The 15234-nt window shown below is 30.5% G+C and overlaps 1 protein-coding gene and 1 long non-coding RNA gene across 6 annotated transcripts; both read left to right on the top strand.

Moving 5' to 3' along the window:
- Positions 1 to 2231: 2231 nt before the first annotated feature.
- LOC129909306 (epimerase family protein SDR39U1) lies at positions 2232 to 13879 on the top strand. The gene is made up of 5 exons (XM_055986391.1): positions 2232 to 2318; positions 2384 to 2588; positions 2664 to 2898; positions 13287 to 13520; positions 13590 to 13879. Exons 1-5 carry the CDS (start codon positions 2294 to 2296, stop codon positions 13785 to 13787), a joined length of 897 nt encoding a protein of 298 aa, XP_055842366.1. The 5' UTR covers positions 2232 to 2293; the 3' UTR covers positions 13788 to 13879.
- On the top strand, positions 9291 to 10593 carry LOC129909312 (uncharacterized). Of its 5 annotated transcripts, XR_008771434.1 has the most exons (4): positions 9291 to 9614; positions 9689 to 9722; positions 9815 to 10166; positions 10227 to 10593. It is a non-coding gene; the product is annotated as an uncharacterized LOC129909312 (long non-coding RNA). The 5 variants fall into 5 exon arrangements; XR_008771435.1 differs by lacking the exon at positions 9689 to 9722; XR_008771433.1 differs by lacking the exon at positions 9689 to 9722 and having other exon boundaries at positions 9291 to 9638.
- Positions 13880 to 15234: the final 1355 nt, after the last annotated feature.

Below are 15234 nucleotides of genomic sequence, written 5' to 3'. Positions count from 1 at the left end.
AAAAATGGAATAAAAAAGAACAGGGGTCGAAAAAAAGCCCGATTCAACATAAACATTAAAATCCGTTTCGCTTTTCGCTAGCTGAAAGAACTTTAAACTCACCGTCTAGTAGTCTATTTCATAAGGACAACCTCGCATTAAAAATTTAGCATTTTAAAGGACAGAGGCGTGTTTACAAAGACCAACTAGTCTGATTGATTACTGTAGATCAAAACAATTTACATTGACGATTGAAATTTGTAAATGAAAAAAAAGAAAAAAAGTTCCACATACACCTCAATGACCCACTTAGGGAAGCAATAAAAACAAATAAATCGCTGACTTAATACGGAAACATTTTGCTGACCATTTACTAATTTTCATATATTATTATTTTTTAAAAAAGTTCATATATCCTCCAATTAACTCAAAATTAAATGATCATATCCTCCAATCAACTTCAAATGAATGATATTATGCATTCAGTTAAAAAAACGCAAATAAAAATTTAAAAAAAATAATAAAAAATTTTGACAGATTTTAATTTTTTTTTAATTTTTCAGGGCTTCACTCGTTAACACTGTAGGTATGAAAATACACCTCTTCCTGTACTTCTTATTCAATGTCCATGTGCAAATATTTGTAGATCTGGCGATCTGCCCGGAATAAATCCGGGGTACTCCGTTGTATTAAAATTACTCCGGAGCAGAGTTGTAAAAAATCATTTTTTAATGCAATTGTTAACCATTACAAATTAAAACAAAACACTTATTGCAGATAAACAAAAAAATGTTGTAACTGAAAAATATTTGCTTTCAAAAATAAAATGCACGACTGGGTCGCACAAACTTGCTCTTAGAACTAAAAACTTTTTATAAAGGTACAAATTTGGTAAATGTATAAAAAAAATTCGTTCTTCAAATGTTAAAAACAACTCTTTAAATGAAATTGAGCTCCAAGAAAAGTATGCAGTTTTAATTTCTTTTATAAGATGCATTTTTAGAAAAAAAAAACATTTTTTAAGTAATTTTTTTGAAAAAAAAAATTAAAAATAAATTTGGTATGCCATTTCGTAGAAACTTTTAATCAACATGTTAAACGAAAATTTCAAAAAAATTCAATGTCACATTTTCGAAAATTTGATTTTTCAAAAAAATTCAAAAATTATTTTTTCAAAATTTGTTTTTGATTCATAAAATTATAAAAATGAACTAGTTATTTGGAATGATTTTATGCAAGGTACCTACCGTAATAAGGATTTTTGAAAAAAAAAACTTTTTTTCATTAAACATAGACCTCGAAAACGGCTCTAATGATTTTGATTAAATTTGGTGTTCTTATTGATTCTAACAAAACTGAGTTTTTAGTTTTTCTCAAAAAAAAAAATGCGGAGAACGGAAATATGGGGTTGTCGTTTTTCAAAAATTGACATATTTCTTAAGTTCATACATATATTTCATCAAAACATGAGTCAATTTTATTCAAAATTTACAGACAACATTTGGAAGTGTTCATGGAAAAAAAAATTTAAAAACATTTTTGAAACAAATTATTTTTAAATTTAATTTTTTAACTTTCGATTTTTTTTTTTTTTTTGATTTTTTTTTTTTGATTTTTTTTTTGTCGGCACTAAACAAAATCTTAAATTTCCAAAAGATGGTATAATATGAATAAAAAAAACTTACCTCCGTCTCAGTTATTTATAAAACAAAGCTAAATATAAAAAAAACACCTACTTTTATTGAAAATTTGCTACTTTCATGAAATCTTTTATGATAAAAGCAACAAAAATCCATGGTATAAGAAGAGAAGGTAGAGTCGCCATTTTACAAAATGGAGTAATAAGTTTTTAACGTTTAATTTGGCAAAGCCAAAAGCAACAACAATATAAATAAATAAAAGATCCCGCCGAATAGGCCCAATTATTTAAGATAAAGATTCTTTGAACTACAAGAGCAAGTACGTGCAAGTCGTGCATTTTTTGATTTGCAATAACATTTTTTTTTTTAATGCAAAATATTTTGATTTGCAATAAATATTTTTTAAATTCCAAATTCATTTTTTTTTAAACAATTTTTTACCCTACCACCAGCAAAGGCTACGACTGTTGTTAAAAATCATCACCGAAAAAATTGGCAGCCAAGCACACGTGTAAACGATGGCAGGCAACCATGTTTTACTTTAACTTGTAAACCCACCAAGTCAGCTGACATCAAAACGTCAAAAGAAAAGAACGAAATTTTGAAACAAAAAAAGATTTCTTTTGTTTTCAAAAAAACCAACCAAGTGTATATAAAAAATAAAAATAAAAACTATGCTTGCAAAGCATGCACTTATCGGTAATTATTTCATTTAATTATTATATAACATTTGTAATTTTGAAAATAAATCAAAACAATCACAGGTGGTGGAACTGGCTTCATTGGCAATTACTTGAACAAACATCTCATCTCGAATGGCTACAAAGTCACTGTGGTCTCTCGAATGCCGGGTTTGAAACGTATCACTTGGCATGAACTCGAAAAGAATGGTGTTCCAAAAGATATTACAGCCGTTGTAAATTTGTCGGGACAAAATGTCTTGGATCCAACTCGTCGATGGACTCCGGGGTAAGAATTACACAATATTTTGTTATTAGTTTGAATTTGACAACAATTATTGCATAAACCTTGACATTGTTTAAGTTTCAAGCAAAATGTTTGGAACTCGAGGATAAATACAAGTGCAGCTTTGGTCAAGGCTATACAAAGCTCTCCGGATGTTAAATCCTTCGTCAATATTTCCGGGGTGAGTCATTATAAGACTGATGGGCGAGTATACTCGGAAAATGATCCAGTCGAGGCGTTTGATTTTATGTCTCGCCTCTGCTTGGAATGGGAAAAAGCTGCAACTATTCCTGAGGGTGTAAACTGTCGATCTGTAAGTTCTTTTCTTTAAGGGCCAATTTTTCAATAGTCAGTTAAACAGTCAGTTAGTACTTATTCCTAAGGATAGAGAAAAAATCAATTTTTCAACAGGCAGATATAGCTTATTCCTAAGAATAAATCTATCTGCTTCTTTCAGAGGCGAATAAAATTATTCTAAGGAATAATTTCAATAAAAATATTGTGTCAGTTGTCAAAGCTGTTTTGAAAGAATTTTGAAAAAAATACAGTGGAAAACAAGAAAACAAAAACAATCATGTATAAAAATGACGTTTAATTTTAAATATTTTTGAATTTGACAATTTTTTTTTGTTATTCTGTAGAATAAATCGTCGCTATGCTGCCAAAACGCACTAAGTCAAAAAACATAGTTTTGAGTAAATCGATTTTTAAGATTATTTCTCTTGTGAAAATTCAATGTTAACTGTTATTTGTCAGATAATCACTTTAAACACAAACTCAACATTTTGACATTAGTTTCCAAAAACTTTTTTGGTGTTTGAATAACAAAAATGATAATTATGTGAACAAAAGTAGAAAAAGCCATGACTTAGTGCCTTTTACCTGTAATGATTTGCAATTATTTGTTCGTAATGAATACTTTTCTGGCATATGAAGTTAAAGGAAACAACATTATAGCACAAAAGTAAAGACAAAATCTCAATTATACCTAGTTAAATCAGAAATTTTACAACGTAGAAGAATTAAAAACAAGTAACTATTAAAAGAAGGCTTTAAAAATGGAAGCAATTTAAAATAATCTCTTCCATCTAATACATCTATTTCTGGAAGGAAATCTTTTGTCTAACATTTTGATGGTAATGATGAAAACCAAGAATGAAAAATTTCAGGAATAACACCTTTCTTACAAATGAGGCGTTCAGAATAATAAAGGGTGAAGTCCACTTCTCTATACATAAGTCGGATTTTTAAAGGTCTTTAAAATTAAGGGTTTTGTTCTATATAAAATAATATACAAGAAAGAAATCTGTGAAACCTTTATTTCAAAAGTTCCTTTAGTTCTTGAGAAAAGGCTTTTCAAAGTTCAAAATAATGCACAAATTTCAAATGGACTTAACCCATTATTACTCTGAACACCTCATATATCAATCAGGTCTTTCTCCTAGTTGTGCTAATTTAAGAGGTTCGGTGCACCCTGTACAGTCTTGGCCATTTTTTTACCGGCAGATAATTAGGAACAGTATTTCTCCCTCTTCGAAAATTCTTAAAAACGTTCAAGTTTCGAAAATTGTGGTCAAATTCATATTAAGTTTGAAGTATTCCCGGTTTATTTTTTTCGTATCGAAAACATTTAATTTGAAGCCAGTTAAGAACGAGAATTCTAATTCATTTTTAAAAGGTTATTAAGATTCATATAGAAAATTCAAGTCGTCTTTACTCGCTGATAAACTTATAATTTGTATTAATCTATTTACATTTGACCGCTTTTTTCTTACATTTACCTCACAAGATACTTTGTAAGTCATTTTTCAAATTTAAAAATGTTGTTTTGAAGACAGGAAAAATGCACTAAGTCTCATTAATACTTTCTCTTGCTATAAACTGGTACTGATTTAATTTTTTTTGCGTTACAGGTAAAAAGCACTAAGTCAACTTAGTGCGTTGTGCCTGTATTAAAGTTATTTTTTCTGACTTCGTGCAAAAATATACCTCAAATAATTCATAAAGTACGCCAAATATTTCTTAGTGTGGTATTTTACTAGATCGATATCATCATTCTGAACCGTTTTGCATTTAAATCTAAAAATCCTTAAAATATGACTTAGTGCGTTTTGGCAGCATAGCGACGAAATTATTCTTGATTTAAAAATTCAATGTTTTTATCTGATTGTTTATGATCCTAATAACTATATTCGTCGAACAGTTAACTGACTGTTTATTAGAAGATTGAAAAATTGGCTCTAAATAAGATATTATTATAGTACAGGTAAAATATGCATTTAAAAAAAAAAAATTGTTACACCCATGAAACATGGCAAAATGTTTGGTTTTGGGATAAGAACCAAGGATAAAAAAGTCTTTTAAAAAACAATTGGATAAAAGGGTGTTTTTTCGCGGACAAGAGGGACGGGGTGAAGGTAAAAATATAGTAAAAATAAATTGTTTGTGGAATATAACACAGGTCGCCAAAAATAAAAATATTTTTTGTGCTTGGGTTTAATTTGCACTTTTTGGGTTCATGGTAAACCAAAACAATAGATAATCACCCTTTCCCCTCCTAAGATTTGCTTTTGTACTGTTGGGAGCAAAAATACAATTTTCATACCCTGTGAGCCTAACTCGAGTCTTATGAGCTATAGTGCAAGAACCGTGCATTGTACAAAAAAAATTGTAAAATGTAGATAATTTAAAGCTCTATACTTTTTTGCCAAAGCACTTTATTCGATTTAAACTATAAGAAAAAAGTTATGATGAATACAAGGGTTATTTGCTCCGAAAAACCCTGTTTATTTGAGTTCAAACTGTAATATTTTTTTTATCTAACTTCAACTTTGGAAACTTTTATACTTTTTTTAAAACTGCAATACCGGGGCAAGTTTTAAAAATAATAAACCAGAGTCACACAATACAAATTTCTGTCGTCTTGTTGCTCTGAAATAAAAATAAGAAATTGAGTTTTTATTAAACTCGGAAATGTTAATTAATTTGCAGAAAAATGACGTGTGAAAAAAAAAATATTTTTATTACTTTATTGTTTCTTATTGTTAGGCAATGTTTTAGTGAAAGAATTGTAAAAAACAAAAATTAATTATGGGCAGGAGAAATAAAATACTGTTGCAAAGTAGGGATTTTTCGAAATTTCACAAGAACTGTAAGTATTTGGGATGAACAAGTTACCAAATTCTGAGAGCTCTTAAGTTAGCCTATCAGCCCATTTTGTTTAATCCATTACTTTTTAGACACCCTGTATATTAGGGTGCTTCTTAAAAATCAATTTTCGAAATTTTAATGGGACACCCTTTCATTTTGTTCTTCCTGCCTTAAATATAAATTGGTTAAAATTTGGTGGTAGGGGTCGCTACCACAATTCAAAGTTTTGAAAAACACACCAAATTCTGTTTTTTTTTTCTCAGAAAATTTTAAAATTTGTAATCAGAATTAAGTACTTTATATTAAATCTGTAACTGTTTTGAAAGAAATTTTGATAAAAATCCAGCGGAATAAAAATAAAGTTTAATTTTGAATATTTTTGAATTTGACATTTTTTTTTTTTGTTATTCTGTAAAATAGCTAACTGAGTGATCTTTCTTAATTGAAAAATTAAATGATTTTATCTGATTGTTTATGAGCCTAATATCTTTATTCGACAGACAGTTAACTGACTGTTTATTAGAAGATTGAAAAATCGGGTCTTAAGCGTACTTTGTACTGTAACAAAAAAAATTTTGTTGAAATTGATCTTTTTTTTTTTACTTAAATCTTTAGTGAATGTTAGCGACCCCTAAATTTTAATATTAAATTCGGAAAAAAAATACCATATACTATGCTTATATGGTAGAACATAATGCAGTGGTGTCCCATTAAAAAATCGAAAAAAAGATTTTTTTTTCGACCATATAAGAAGCACCCTGCTGTATATGCAACAAAATAATAAAAAAAAAACTATGTAAACAAATTAATTTAACTTCTCAATAAATAAAGAATCTCAATATGAACTAGTTTGGATACAGTTATTTGTGTAGGCAGTTATTTTTGTATAGTAAAAATACCATCAGAGTGAATTACTTTTACCATAAATATTGAAAATAGAAGGTATCAAATGATGCCTCAAGCTCCCATTTGATAAAAATTCGAACAAAACGAAAATTTCGATTTCATTTTTCTTTTTTCTTCTTAAATTTCCTTTTTTTACTTGCTCAATAGGGCAAGTATTGGTTTCGTGTCAAAAAAAAATTTCGAGGTTTTAATCAAAACTAACATTACGATGATGGAGAAGTCCAAAAAATTGGGTTTCGTCATGACGTCCGTCGGTCTGTGCGTCGGTGCGTCCATCTGTACAAGTAGCTACAGCCTAAACGGGTGAACGAATTTTCTTGAAATTTGGTATAGATGTTTTTTTCGTAATTTCCAAAGTTGTTTTTTTTTTGTTTTTTAATATCTCGCTTAGAACGTACATATATCTCCCATACAAAATTTTTGAGTTATTGCACTTTTCTCGAAAACGGCTCTAACGATTTTGATTAAATTTAACACACATATTGCTGTACAAAGTTCCAACAAAACTGCGTTTTTAGTTTTTCTCTTAAAATACGGATAATAGAAATATGGTATATCCTTTTTTTTTAATCACTAATGTCGGCTCTTCCCTTTAATCTTTAATTAGTTATTGCAATTTTCTCGAAAACGGCTCTAACGATTTTGATTAATTTACGCATACGTAATATTGAAAGCAATTGCAATAAAACTGCATTTTTTGTTTTTCTTAAAAAAGTCAAATAACAAAAAAAAAAATTTTATTTAACAAATTTTAGTTTCAATGTCGGCTCTTCCTCTACATAAACCCTTAAAAATATACAGCCCTATTCTGCTATTCGATTCACGTGAAAGTCTAAAATAACATGCGTTTAAATGGCGGCTAAAATTAAATTTTCACAAAAAAATTTGTCTGAGGATTACTAAAACAAGCAGAATCAACGTCTTACTATCGTAAGACATAAGTTTATCGAAGACAATTCGACGTGGTTAATGAATTAAATCCTTCGATTCACGTGAATCGAATAGCAGAATAGGGCTGATAGATATATAGAGGCAGCTCTTATAATCTACAAGTAGACTAACATAAAAGTGCTTTGAACTGCAAGAGCAAGTACGTGCGACCCCAGTCGTGCATTTTATTTTATTTTATTTTTCTGAATATGAATATGAAAACAGCATTAAAATGAAGAAAAAAAAAACAAAAATCAGCCAAATCGGTTAAGACGTTCTCGAGTTTTTGCCAAAATTACGCACGACAATTTTTGTAAAAGACAGATTTACTTGAAAACCGGAAATTGCTCTGCTGACCTCAAAAGCAAATTAAAAAAAAAATATTTTCCAGATGAGTATCAATATATCTATCATAATTTCATAGTCACAACCCAAGCACAAATTTCGTGTTGACCTGTGTAATCATATGACACATGTTTTTAAGATTATTTTTTGATGCTGAATCTAATCAAAACCACGAATCTGCAAAATTGTAGTTTTGAGAAAAACGGCTTCAAAGTTTTGAAAACTCATGCAACCAAAATTGATAGTTTAGGCTGGTGGGCAACAGATAGAGGACTTGGGTCAATGTAGTGAATAGAGGGACCGATAACAAGTCAAATAATGCATTAAAGTGAAAATGTCCAAAAATGCATATTGGCTTTGTGCCGACGATATAACCGAAACCGATGTGAAAAACATGCTACAATGATGAAATTCGGGATAAAGGTTTTAGATAAAGCAGTGACAAAGGATTCTTAGAAATATTTTTTGTGAAAGGGTTTTTTTTTTTTTTGATGGGTTGAGTTATATGTGAGAAAAATATCATAACAGCTGAAATACAATTTGTTAATTTTTCAAACTTGGTGAAAAATTTTTGTTTGTTATAAGAACTAAGAATCTAAATAGTCTACAAAACTATAATGAGTGAAAGGGTGTTTCTTTTAAGCAATGATGAAATGTCGAACAAAGACTGGGACAAAAATGTTCCACCAATGAAAATAGTTATAAATGTTTCATTTAAACCAGAAACCAAAAATCTAAGTGGTTTATGAAAATATTTTAGGTGAAAGGTTGTTTTTTTTTTGGAAATAAGGAAAATCTACGATAAGTCCGATAAAAACAATGGTATAAAAGGTATTAGTGATGGGAATTATCGAATAAAAACTATCAAACTATCGATAGTTATAAAATATTCATTCATTCGATAGTTTTAAATCATTCATTCATTTAGTTACTATTTTCATTCGAAATTTTTGTATTCGATAGTTTTTTCACTCGAATATTTTTTTTATTCGATAGTTTTTTCATTCGAATATTTTTTTTTATTCGATAGTTTTTTCATTCGAATATTTTTATTATTCGATAGTTTTTTTATTCGAACAGTTTTTTTATACGATAGTTTGTTCATTCCAATAGTTTTTTTATATGATAGTTTATTCGATAGTTTTTATTCAAATGAATGAATGAACTATTCGATAGTTCAAATCATTCGATAGTTCCCATTATAAAAGGTTCCCTTACGAAATTTATTTAAAATATTGTCTTTCCCATGGGAACTACCTATAAGATAAGTCTATACATTTTTTTTATGTGAAATGGTGTTTTTTTAGATTAAGAGAAAATGTGGGTATATTGGAAAAAGTAAGTAATAATTTTTTTTTTTTTTTTTGAATTTCTTTATTGAGTCTTTTAGGTTACAGTTGCTGTCTTAGTCTAAAAATAACAATTCTTTACTACTTTACTTAAGTTAAACTGGCGGCTATAATGTATTGCCTGCTCTTTCAGTTGCTTTGTAATGAAAATGAATACAATGTTTGCCTCATGGCGGTCAGTAAAATGTTTTTCTTTTTTTCTACTCTTGCTCATGACAGAGAGTTTTGTTTACGTTAACTGTGTGACGTTTTGTCACCCTCTTATAAACTAGGATACATATATACAATAAAAAAACTACAGATACCTTACAAACTAACCCTACGATAGAATGCCTTGAACATTTGTTAGGTTTGTGAGATACGAATATACATAGTATGTACGGAATACAAATATACATTTTCTTTTTTTTTTTTTTTTGTTAGAGCGAGAGCTCAGTCAGATTCTTGTGAATACATTGTATGTTAGGTTAACATTTTCGTTTATAAGAGCGAGTACGCCCTTAGATTCATTATTTATTTGTTTTTTTTTTTTTTTTTTTCCCTTTTTAGTGAATATTATTAACATGGAGGAAAAAGGCATTTATCGGGGAACACATTTATACTTCGATTGTTGTGTACGAGACGAGATAAACATAGATACACAGAGGGTGTTACAAAAGAAAAAAAAAGAAACTTCATTAATGAAGATAATGAATGACAGATAACATTGATTATTACAATTATTTGTTTTATAAAATATTTTTACTTTTGATTTGTTGTTCATTTAATTGTCTTTTACATTGGTGAATTTGTAATTATTTATTTTATAATAATACCTGTTATATATTGTTTGATAAATACTTGAATTGTATTTTATTTCAATTAGAAGATAACTAAATGATACTTATTCTAGTATTTTTAAGTAAGTACTGTCGGCCAATCTTTAGAGAATTTTGGTAACTTATTTTTAATAATTTTATAGGTAGAAAAGGGGTTCCCCCAACGTACACTGTAGTGAATCGCGGGACGCAAGTGGCGAATGGATAATTATCCGCGATTTTGATTTGGGATGGCCCTGTTATAGAACTCTAAAGGTTCTAACACTGGAGCGTCAAGATCCACTGAGAGTATTCCGAGTGGTGACAGATAACCAACGCCGTCCCAAGAGGACCCAGTCTGGGATGCTAAGGAATGTATTATTAAGTCGTTTTCGGATTGTTCAAAGTTTGAAATTGTTTTTTTCATGAGAAGCGAGACGTATCTCATCAGCGGGACAGTATTTGTGTCGCTGTAAATAAAGTTATTTGAGAATCTTTTGGTCCGGGTCTCAAAGTTTTTACCAGCACAGAGCCTAAGAAGTTTTCTTTCAAGGATTTCCATATTTTGGGCTACCGAGGGAGAGATGGTAAACCATATTGGAAACCCGTATGTCATTACTGGTCTAACTAATGTTTTATAAAACAGTAGTTTGGATTTTTTGTTTAAGGCTCTGTGCCTGAAAAAGGGCATCAGCATGTTAGAGACTTTTCTGGTCTTTTCAATGGTGAGTTTAGCATGATAATTAAATTTAAATAGATTGTTGAAGTTGATTCCTAAATATTTCAACTTGTTTTGAACTTGGATTGGGCAACCGTTGACGTTTAGTGTGAGATGTTTGCTTTCCCTTACTACTCCAATTGGACCTTTACCACTCGCGTTTCTGATGCAAATCAGTTCTGATTTTGGGACATTCAGCTTGATACCCCATGTGTTGTAATAGTCGTTTATAACCCCGATGTGTTTTTCGAGGTGGTGTAGAGCTACTAGTGGATATTCGTGGTTGGAGTACGCGATGGTGTCGTCGGCGTAAAGGAGACCGGTTGAGACCAAATTATTTTCTGACCATGTATGGGGGAAGTCGTGCACAAAGATGTTGTATAGGTGTGGGCCCAATATTGACCCTTGCGGGACGCCACTGTCGCAGCTTCGGGGGTTCGACTTTGTCCCTTGAATTTGTACGAAGAAAGTTCTATTAGATAGAAAGCTGTGCAGAATATTGTAGATGTAACTAGGAAGATTAATTGATACGAGTTTAGAGATAAGCCCCACCCTCCATACGCTATCGAAGGCTTTTTCAACATCGAGAGAGCAGGCGACTGTGCATCTTTTTTCTCTCAGATTTAAGATGATATCGTTTTGAAATTTGGTTAGCGCATGGAGGGTGGAGTGTCCTCTGCGGAACCCGAATTGGAAGTCGGGTATCGGGAGTAAGTAATAATAGTGATACCTTATTAAAATTCAGCAATTATGCTACTTTTGAGAATCTAAAGTGTCTCTATATAGTCTAAGAGCCGGCAGCATATTTTGGCAGTTTTGATATAACCGAAATTCGAGTGTGCACATATCTAGATATGCACCACAGTATATCAACGGAACAAGTCTGGCAGTGATCTTTTTCAGCTTTCCCTTGCCAGACGCATCCAAAGTGCAGCAAAAAATCAATTTTTGGCGTTTTGGTATAACCGAATAAATGATACACCAAAAAATCATAAAAAATCCCCTGATTTCGAATCTGTGGGTACCGCAAGTTTCTTTTTCAGCTTTCCCCCCGCCAGACCGCTTTAAAGCATTTTTAAGTGCATTTTTCTAATAAAAAACCTTATTACTTATTTTCTGTTAGGTATAACCGTATGATGGTAACAAATTAATATTCTATGTCTATTCCAGTACTAGAAAATATAATTTTTAGCCAGCTATTTTTCAGCCTTCCCTCTGCCAGACGCATCCAAAATGCAGTCAAAAATCAACTTTTGGCGTTTTCCTAGGTATTAACCGAATAAATGATACACGAAAAAATCATAAAAAATCCCCTGATTTCAAAAATATGGGTACCAGAAGTTTTGTTTCAGCTTTCGGCCCGCCAGACCGCTTTGAAGCATTTTGAAATGCATTTTTCTAATAAAAAACCTAATAGCTTATTTTCTGTTGGGTATAACCGTATGATGGTAACAAATTAAAATTTTATGTCTATTCCTGGTTTAGAAAATATGAGTTTAAGCCAGATATTTTTCAGCCTTCCCTCTGCCAGACTCCCTTAAAGGTTTCCCAAACAGGTTTTTCCATAGAAAAAACACCTAGTTTCTGTTTTTTTCTTATAAAATTGAAATAATATTTTTTGTTTAGAGTAACCATATGATGGCCAAATATTAACATTCTCTGCCTTTTCCTGATTTAGAAAATGTAAGCTTAAGCCAGTTTTGTTTGAGCCTACCCTCTGCCAGACGCCCTAAAAGGTATCTCAATAGTACGGGAAAGTTAGATTTTGCTATATGGGGCATGGGGGTCTGGGAAAAAATCCGTTTGTCCCTATACAAAAAATTGCAATTTTTTGAAGTTTTTTGCCTACAGATCGAAAACGGTGTGTCAAATCGAAAAACCAATATTGTAACAAATGAAGGTAATTAAAAGATCTACAACTTTTACAACGAACAAATTTTTTTAAAAACGCTCAAGTAAAAGAGATATGACAAAAATAAGAAAATCACTTTTTGACGTGTTTAAAAAAAAAAACACCCTAACTTTTAAATCATGATTAAAAGGGTGTTTTTTTGAGTGAAAATAAAAATGACGGGCCATCCTAATGAAATTTGGTAAAAATATTGAATTTGGGATATAAAGGAAAAATAAAGAGTTTTCATAAGAAAAAATTAGGTGAAAGGGACAGTAAAATCAGAAATTGTTCACAAACAGCAAATGATTCGTGTGAGTCGTCTAAGAACTTAAGTAAAAACGTTCAATTTGTCATCGAAATCGAAACCAATTTCAGAGTTTACTCTCTCTTCGAAAATATTCCATAAACAATTTTGTTCATAATGTTTTTGACCTTCACCCCCTCCCTTATGTCAGCGTAAAAACATCCTTCCACCCAATTTTTTTAATAGCCTTTTTTGATCCTTGGTACTTATCCCAAAAACAAACTTTTTGTAACAATTTTTTTTATTTGTTGATTTTATGTACTATTTTACTAACTTGTACTATAATTCTAATAAGATGACTTCTTAAGGTTAAAATTCGAACTGGAGTCGTGATAGGCCGTGGAGGCGGGATGATTCAATCTTTAATGCTTCCATTTCAACTTGGTTTGGGTGGACCCTTGGGTAGTGGAAAGCAACCTCTTCCTTGGATTCATATTGATGATCTCTGTCGTCTGATACAATACTCAATAGAAAATGAAAAAGTTACTGGGGTTGTGAATGGAGTTGCACCTGAATTGTGCACCAACGGGGAATTCAGTAAGGTGAGGATTTATAATTTTTGAAAAATTGATTTCTTTAAAGATTGAAAGTAATATTATCTTTTTATATAGACCTTCGCAAGCGCACTTTATAGACCAGCATTCTTTCCAGTTCCTGAATTTGTAGTCAATATGATATTTGGTAAAGATAGGTGCGCCTTATTGTTGAGTGGAGCAAAAGTTGAACCCAAGAGAACATTGGAATTGGGTTTTGAGTATAAATATCCAACAACAAAACTAGCCTGCCAAGAGGTTGTTGAGAAAAAGTGAATAACCAAAACAATTGTTAAGAAGAATATGTTTATAATTTTATTTATGTATTGCTAAATTTTAAAATTATTAAAAGCTTATTAAAATATGTATTCTAGTGCGTTCGATTTTTAATGTTAATACTTTAAGGAACCTATGCAAGTATTTGGAGTTATATCCATGATAACTTATTAGTGCCTAGCGTAAATTAGATCAAATGAATAAAGAATGATTACCTTATCTTTTGATTTGAGAAAAGTTTAATCAATTCAACGTGAAAGATGTTAGTTGGTTACAAGTTTAGAAGGTTATGTTGGACCCACAACATAATAGCGCCTGTTATTTAAAATATACTTTTATGTATCTGGTTTGCGGTCAACAAGATACAAAAAATTTAAAAAACAAATATGCTTAAAATTTAAAATATGGAAGAGTGCATTTCATTTCGATAAATATTAGCTAAACGTTGGAAACTCAACGATTTGGTTTTTTTGAAAATTTTAATACACAAAATCATGTAGAATGAACAAAAATATTTATCTGTTAAGTTTAAATAAAATTGGTTCAGCCTTAAACGAAATATACGTAAATAACCAAAATATCAATTTTCGCAAAAAAAATGGCTTTGTCATCCGAATTTTTTGAGAAAAAACTAAAAATGCAGTTTTTTTAGAATAGCTTAAACCATTACTTAGACCAAATTTAATCCAAATCGTTAAAGCCTTTTTTGAGAACTATACAATTAATCGTTTGGGAGGTACAAGTTCTAGGTGAGATATTAAAAAACAACCTTGGAAATTACGAAGAAATCATCTGCAACAAATTTCAAGAAAATCCTTTTATGTACATATGGACGCGCAGACGCACCGACCGACGCGTCACGACGAAACCCACTTTTTTTTAATGTCGAATTCCTTTCAATTTCTTGAATCGCCTCAAAAAAATCGAATTTTTGGTGTTAAAAAGGAACATGAAAACAGACCGAATTCTTTTTGCGATTGTAAGTGTGTCATTTGACAACAATTTTTACACGAACGTCAAGCTGAAACCAAAACAGTTTCTGCAAAATAAAACCAGGGATTCCTTCGATCAATAATTTTGTTTATTTTCTTCAGTAATATAGATTTATTTTAATCAGAATCAAAGGGAAATTGCAGTTATTATTAAGATCTGAGTGAAGATGAAGTAGAAGGTTATTATTTTGGCCGTATGCTGTGGTTTTACAGAGAAAAAATTTTCTGACGACAATTACGAGAAGAAAAGTCACAGTAATTTGACTTTTTCACAAGAACTATGCCGGGAAAAAATATATTTTGATCGCACATTGCTTTTTTTTATTTATTTCATATTTTTCCGCAATAAAAATACGATATTCAATTAAAATTTACTCTTTATTTGAAGTTGGTGTTCTCAAATAAACAAACAACAGGAAGAAAACTTTCAGCCTGACGTTTGAGAAATGTCAAAT

The sequence above is a fragment of the Episyrphus balteatus genome, chromosome 2 (assembly GCF_945859705.1).
Source record: "Episyrphus balteatus chromosome 2, idEpiBalt1.1, whole genome shotgun sequence".
Lineage (NCBI taxonomy): Eukaryota > Metazoa > Arthropoda > Insecta > Diptera > Syrphidae > Episyrphus > Episyrphus balteatus.
This window is presented reverse-complemented; position numbering and strand designations above follow the sequence as displayed.

Excerpts from the sequence above, each read along its gene's own strand:
- LOC129909306 (XM_055986391.1), top strand. The coding sequence starts at position 2,294 with ATGCTTGCAAAGCATGCACTTATCG. Across the intron at positions 2,899-13,286 it reads AGGGTGTAAACTGTCGATCT|GTTAAAATTCGAACTGGAGT; the intron begins GTAAGTTCTTTT and ends TGACTTCTTAAG. Across the intron at positions 13,521-13,589 it reads CCAACGGGGAATTCAGTAAG|ACCTTCGCAAGCGCACTTTA; the intron begins GTGAGGATTTAT and ends CTTTTTATATAG.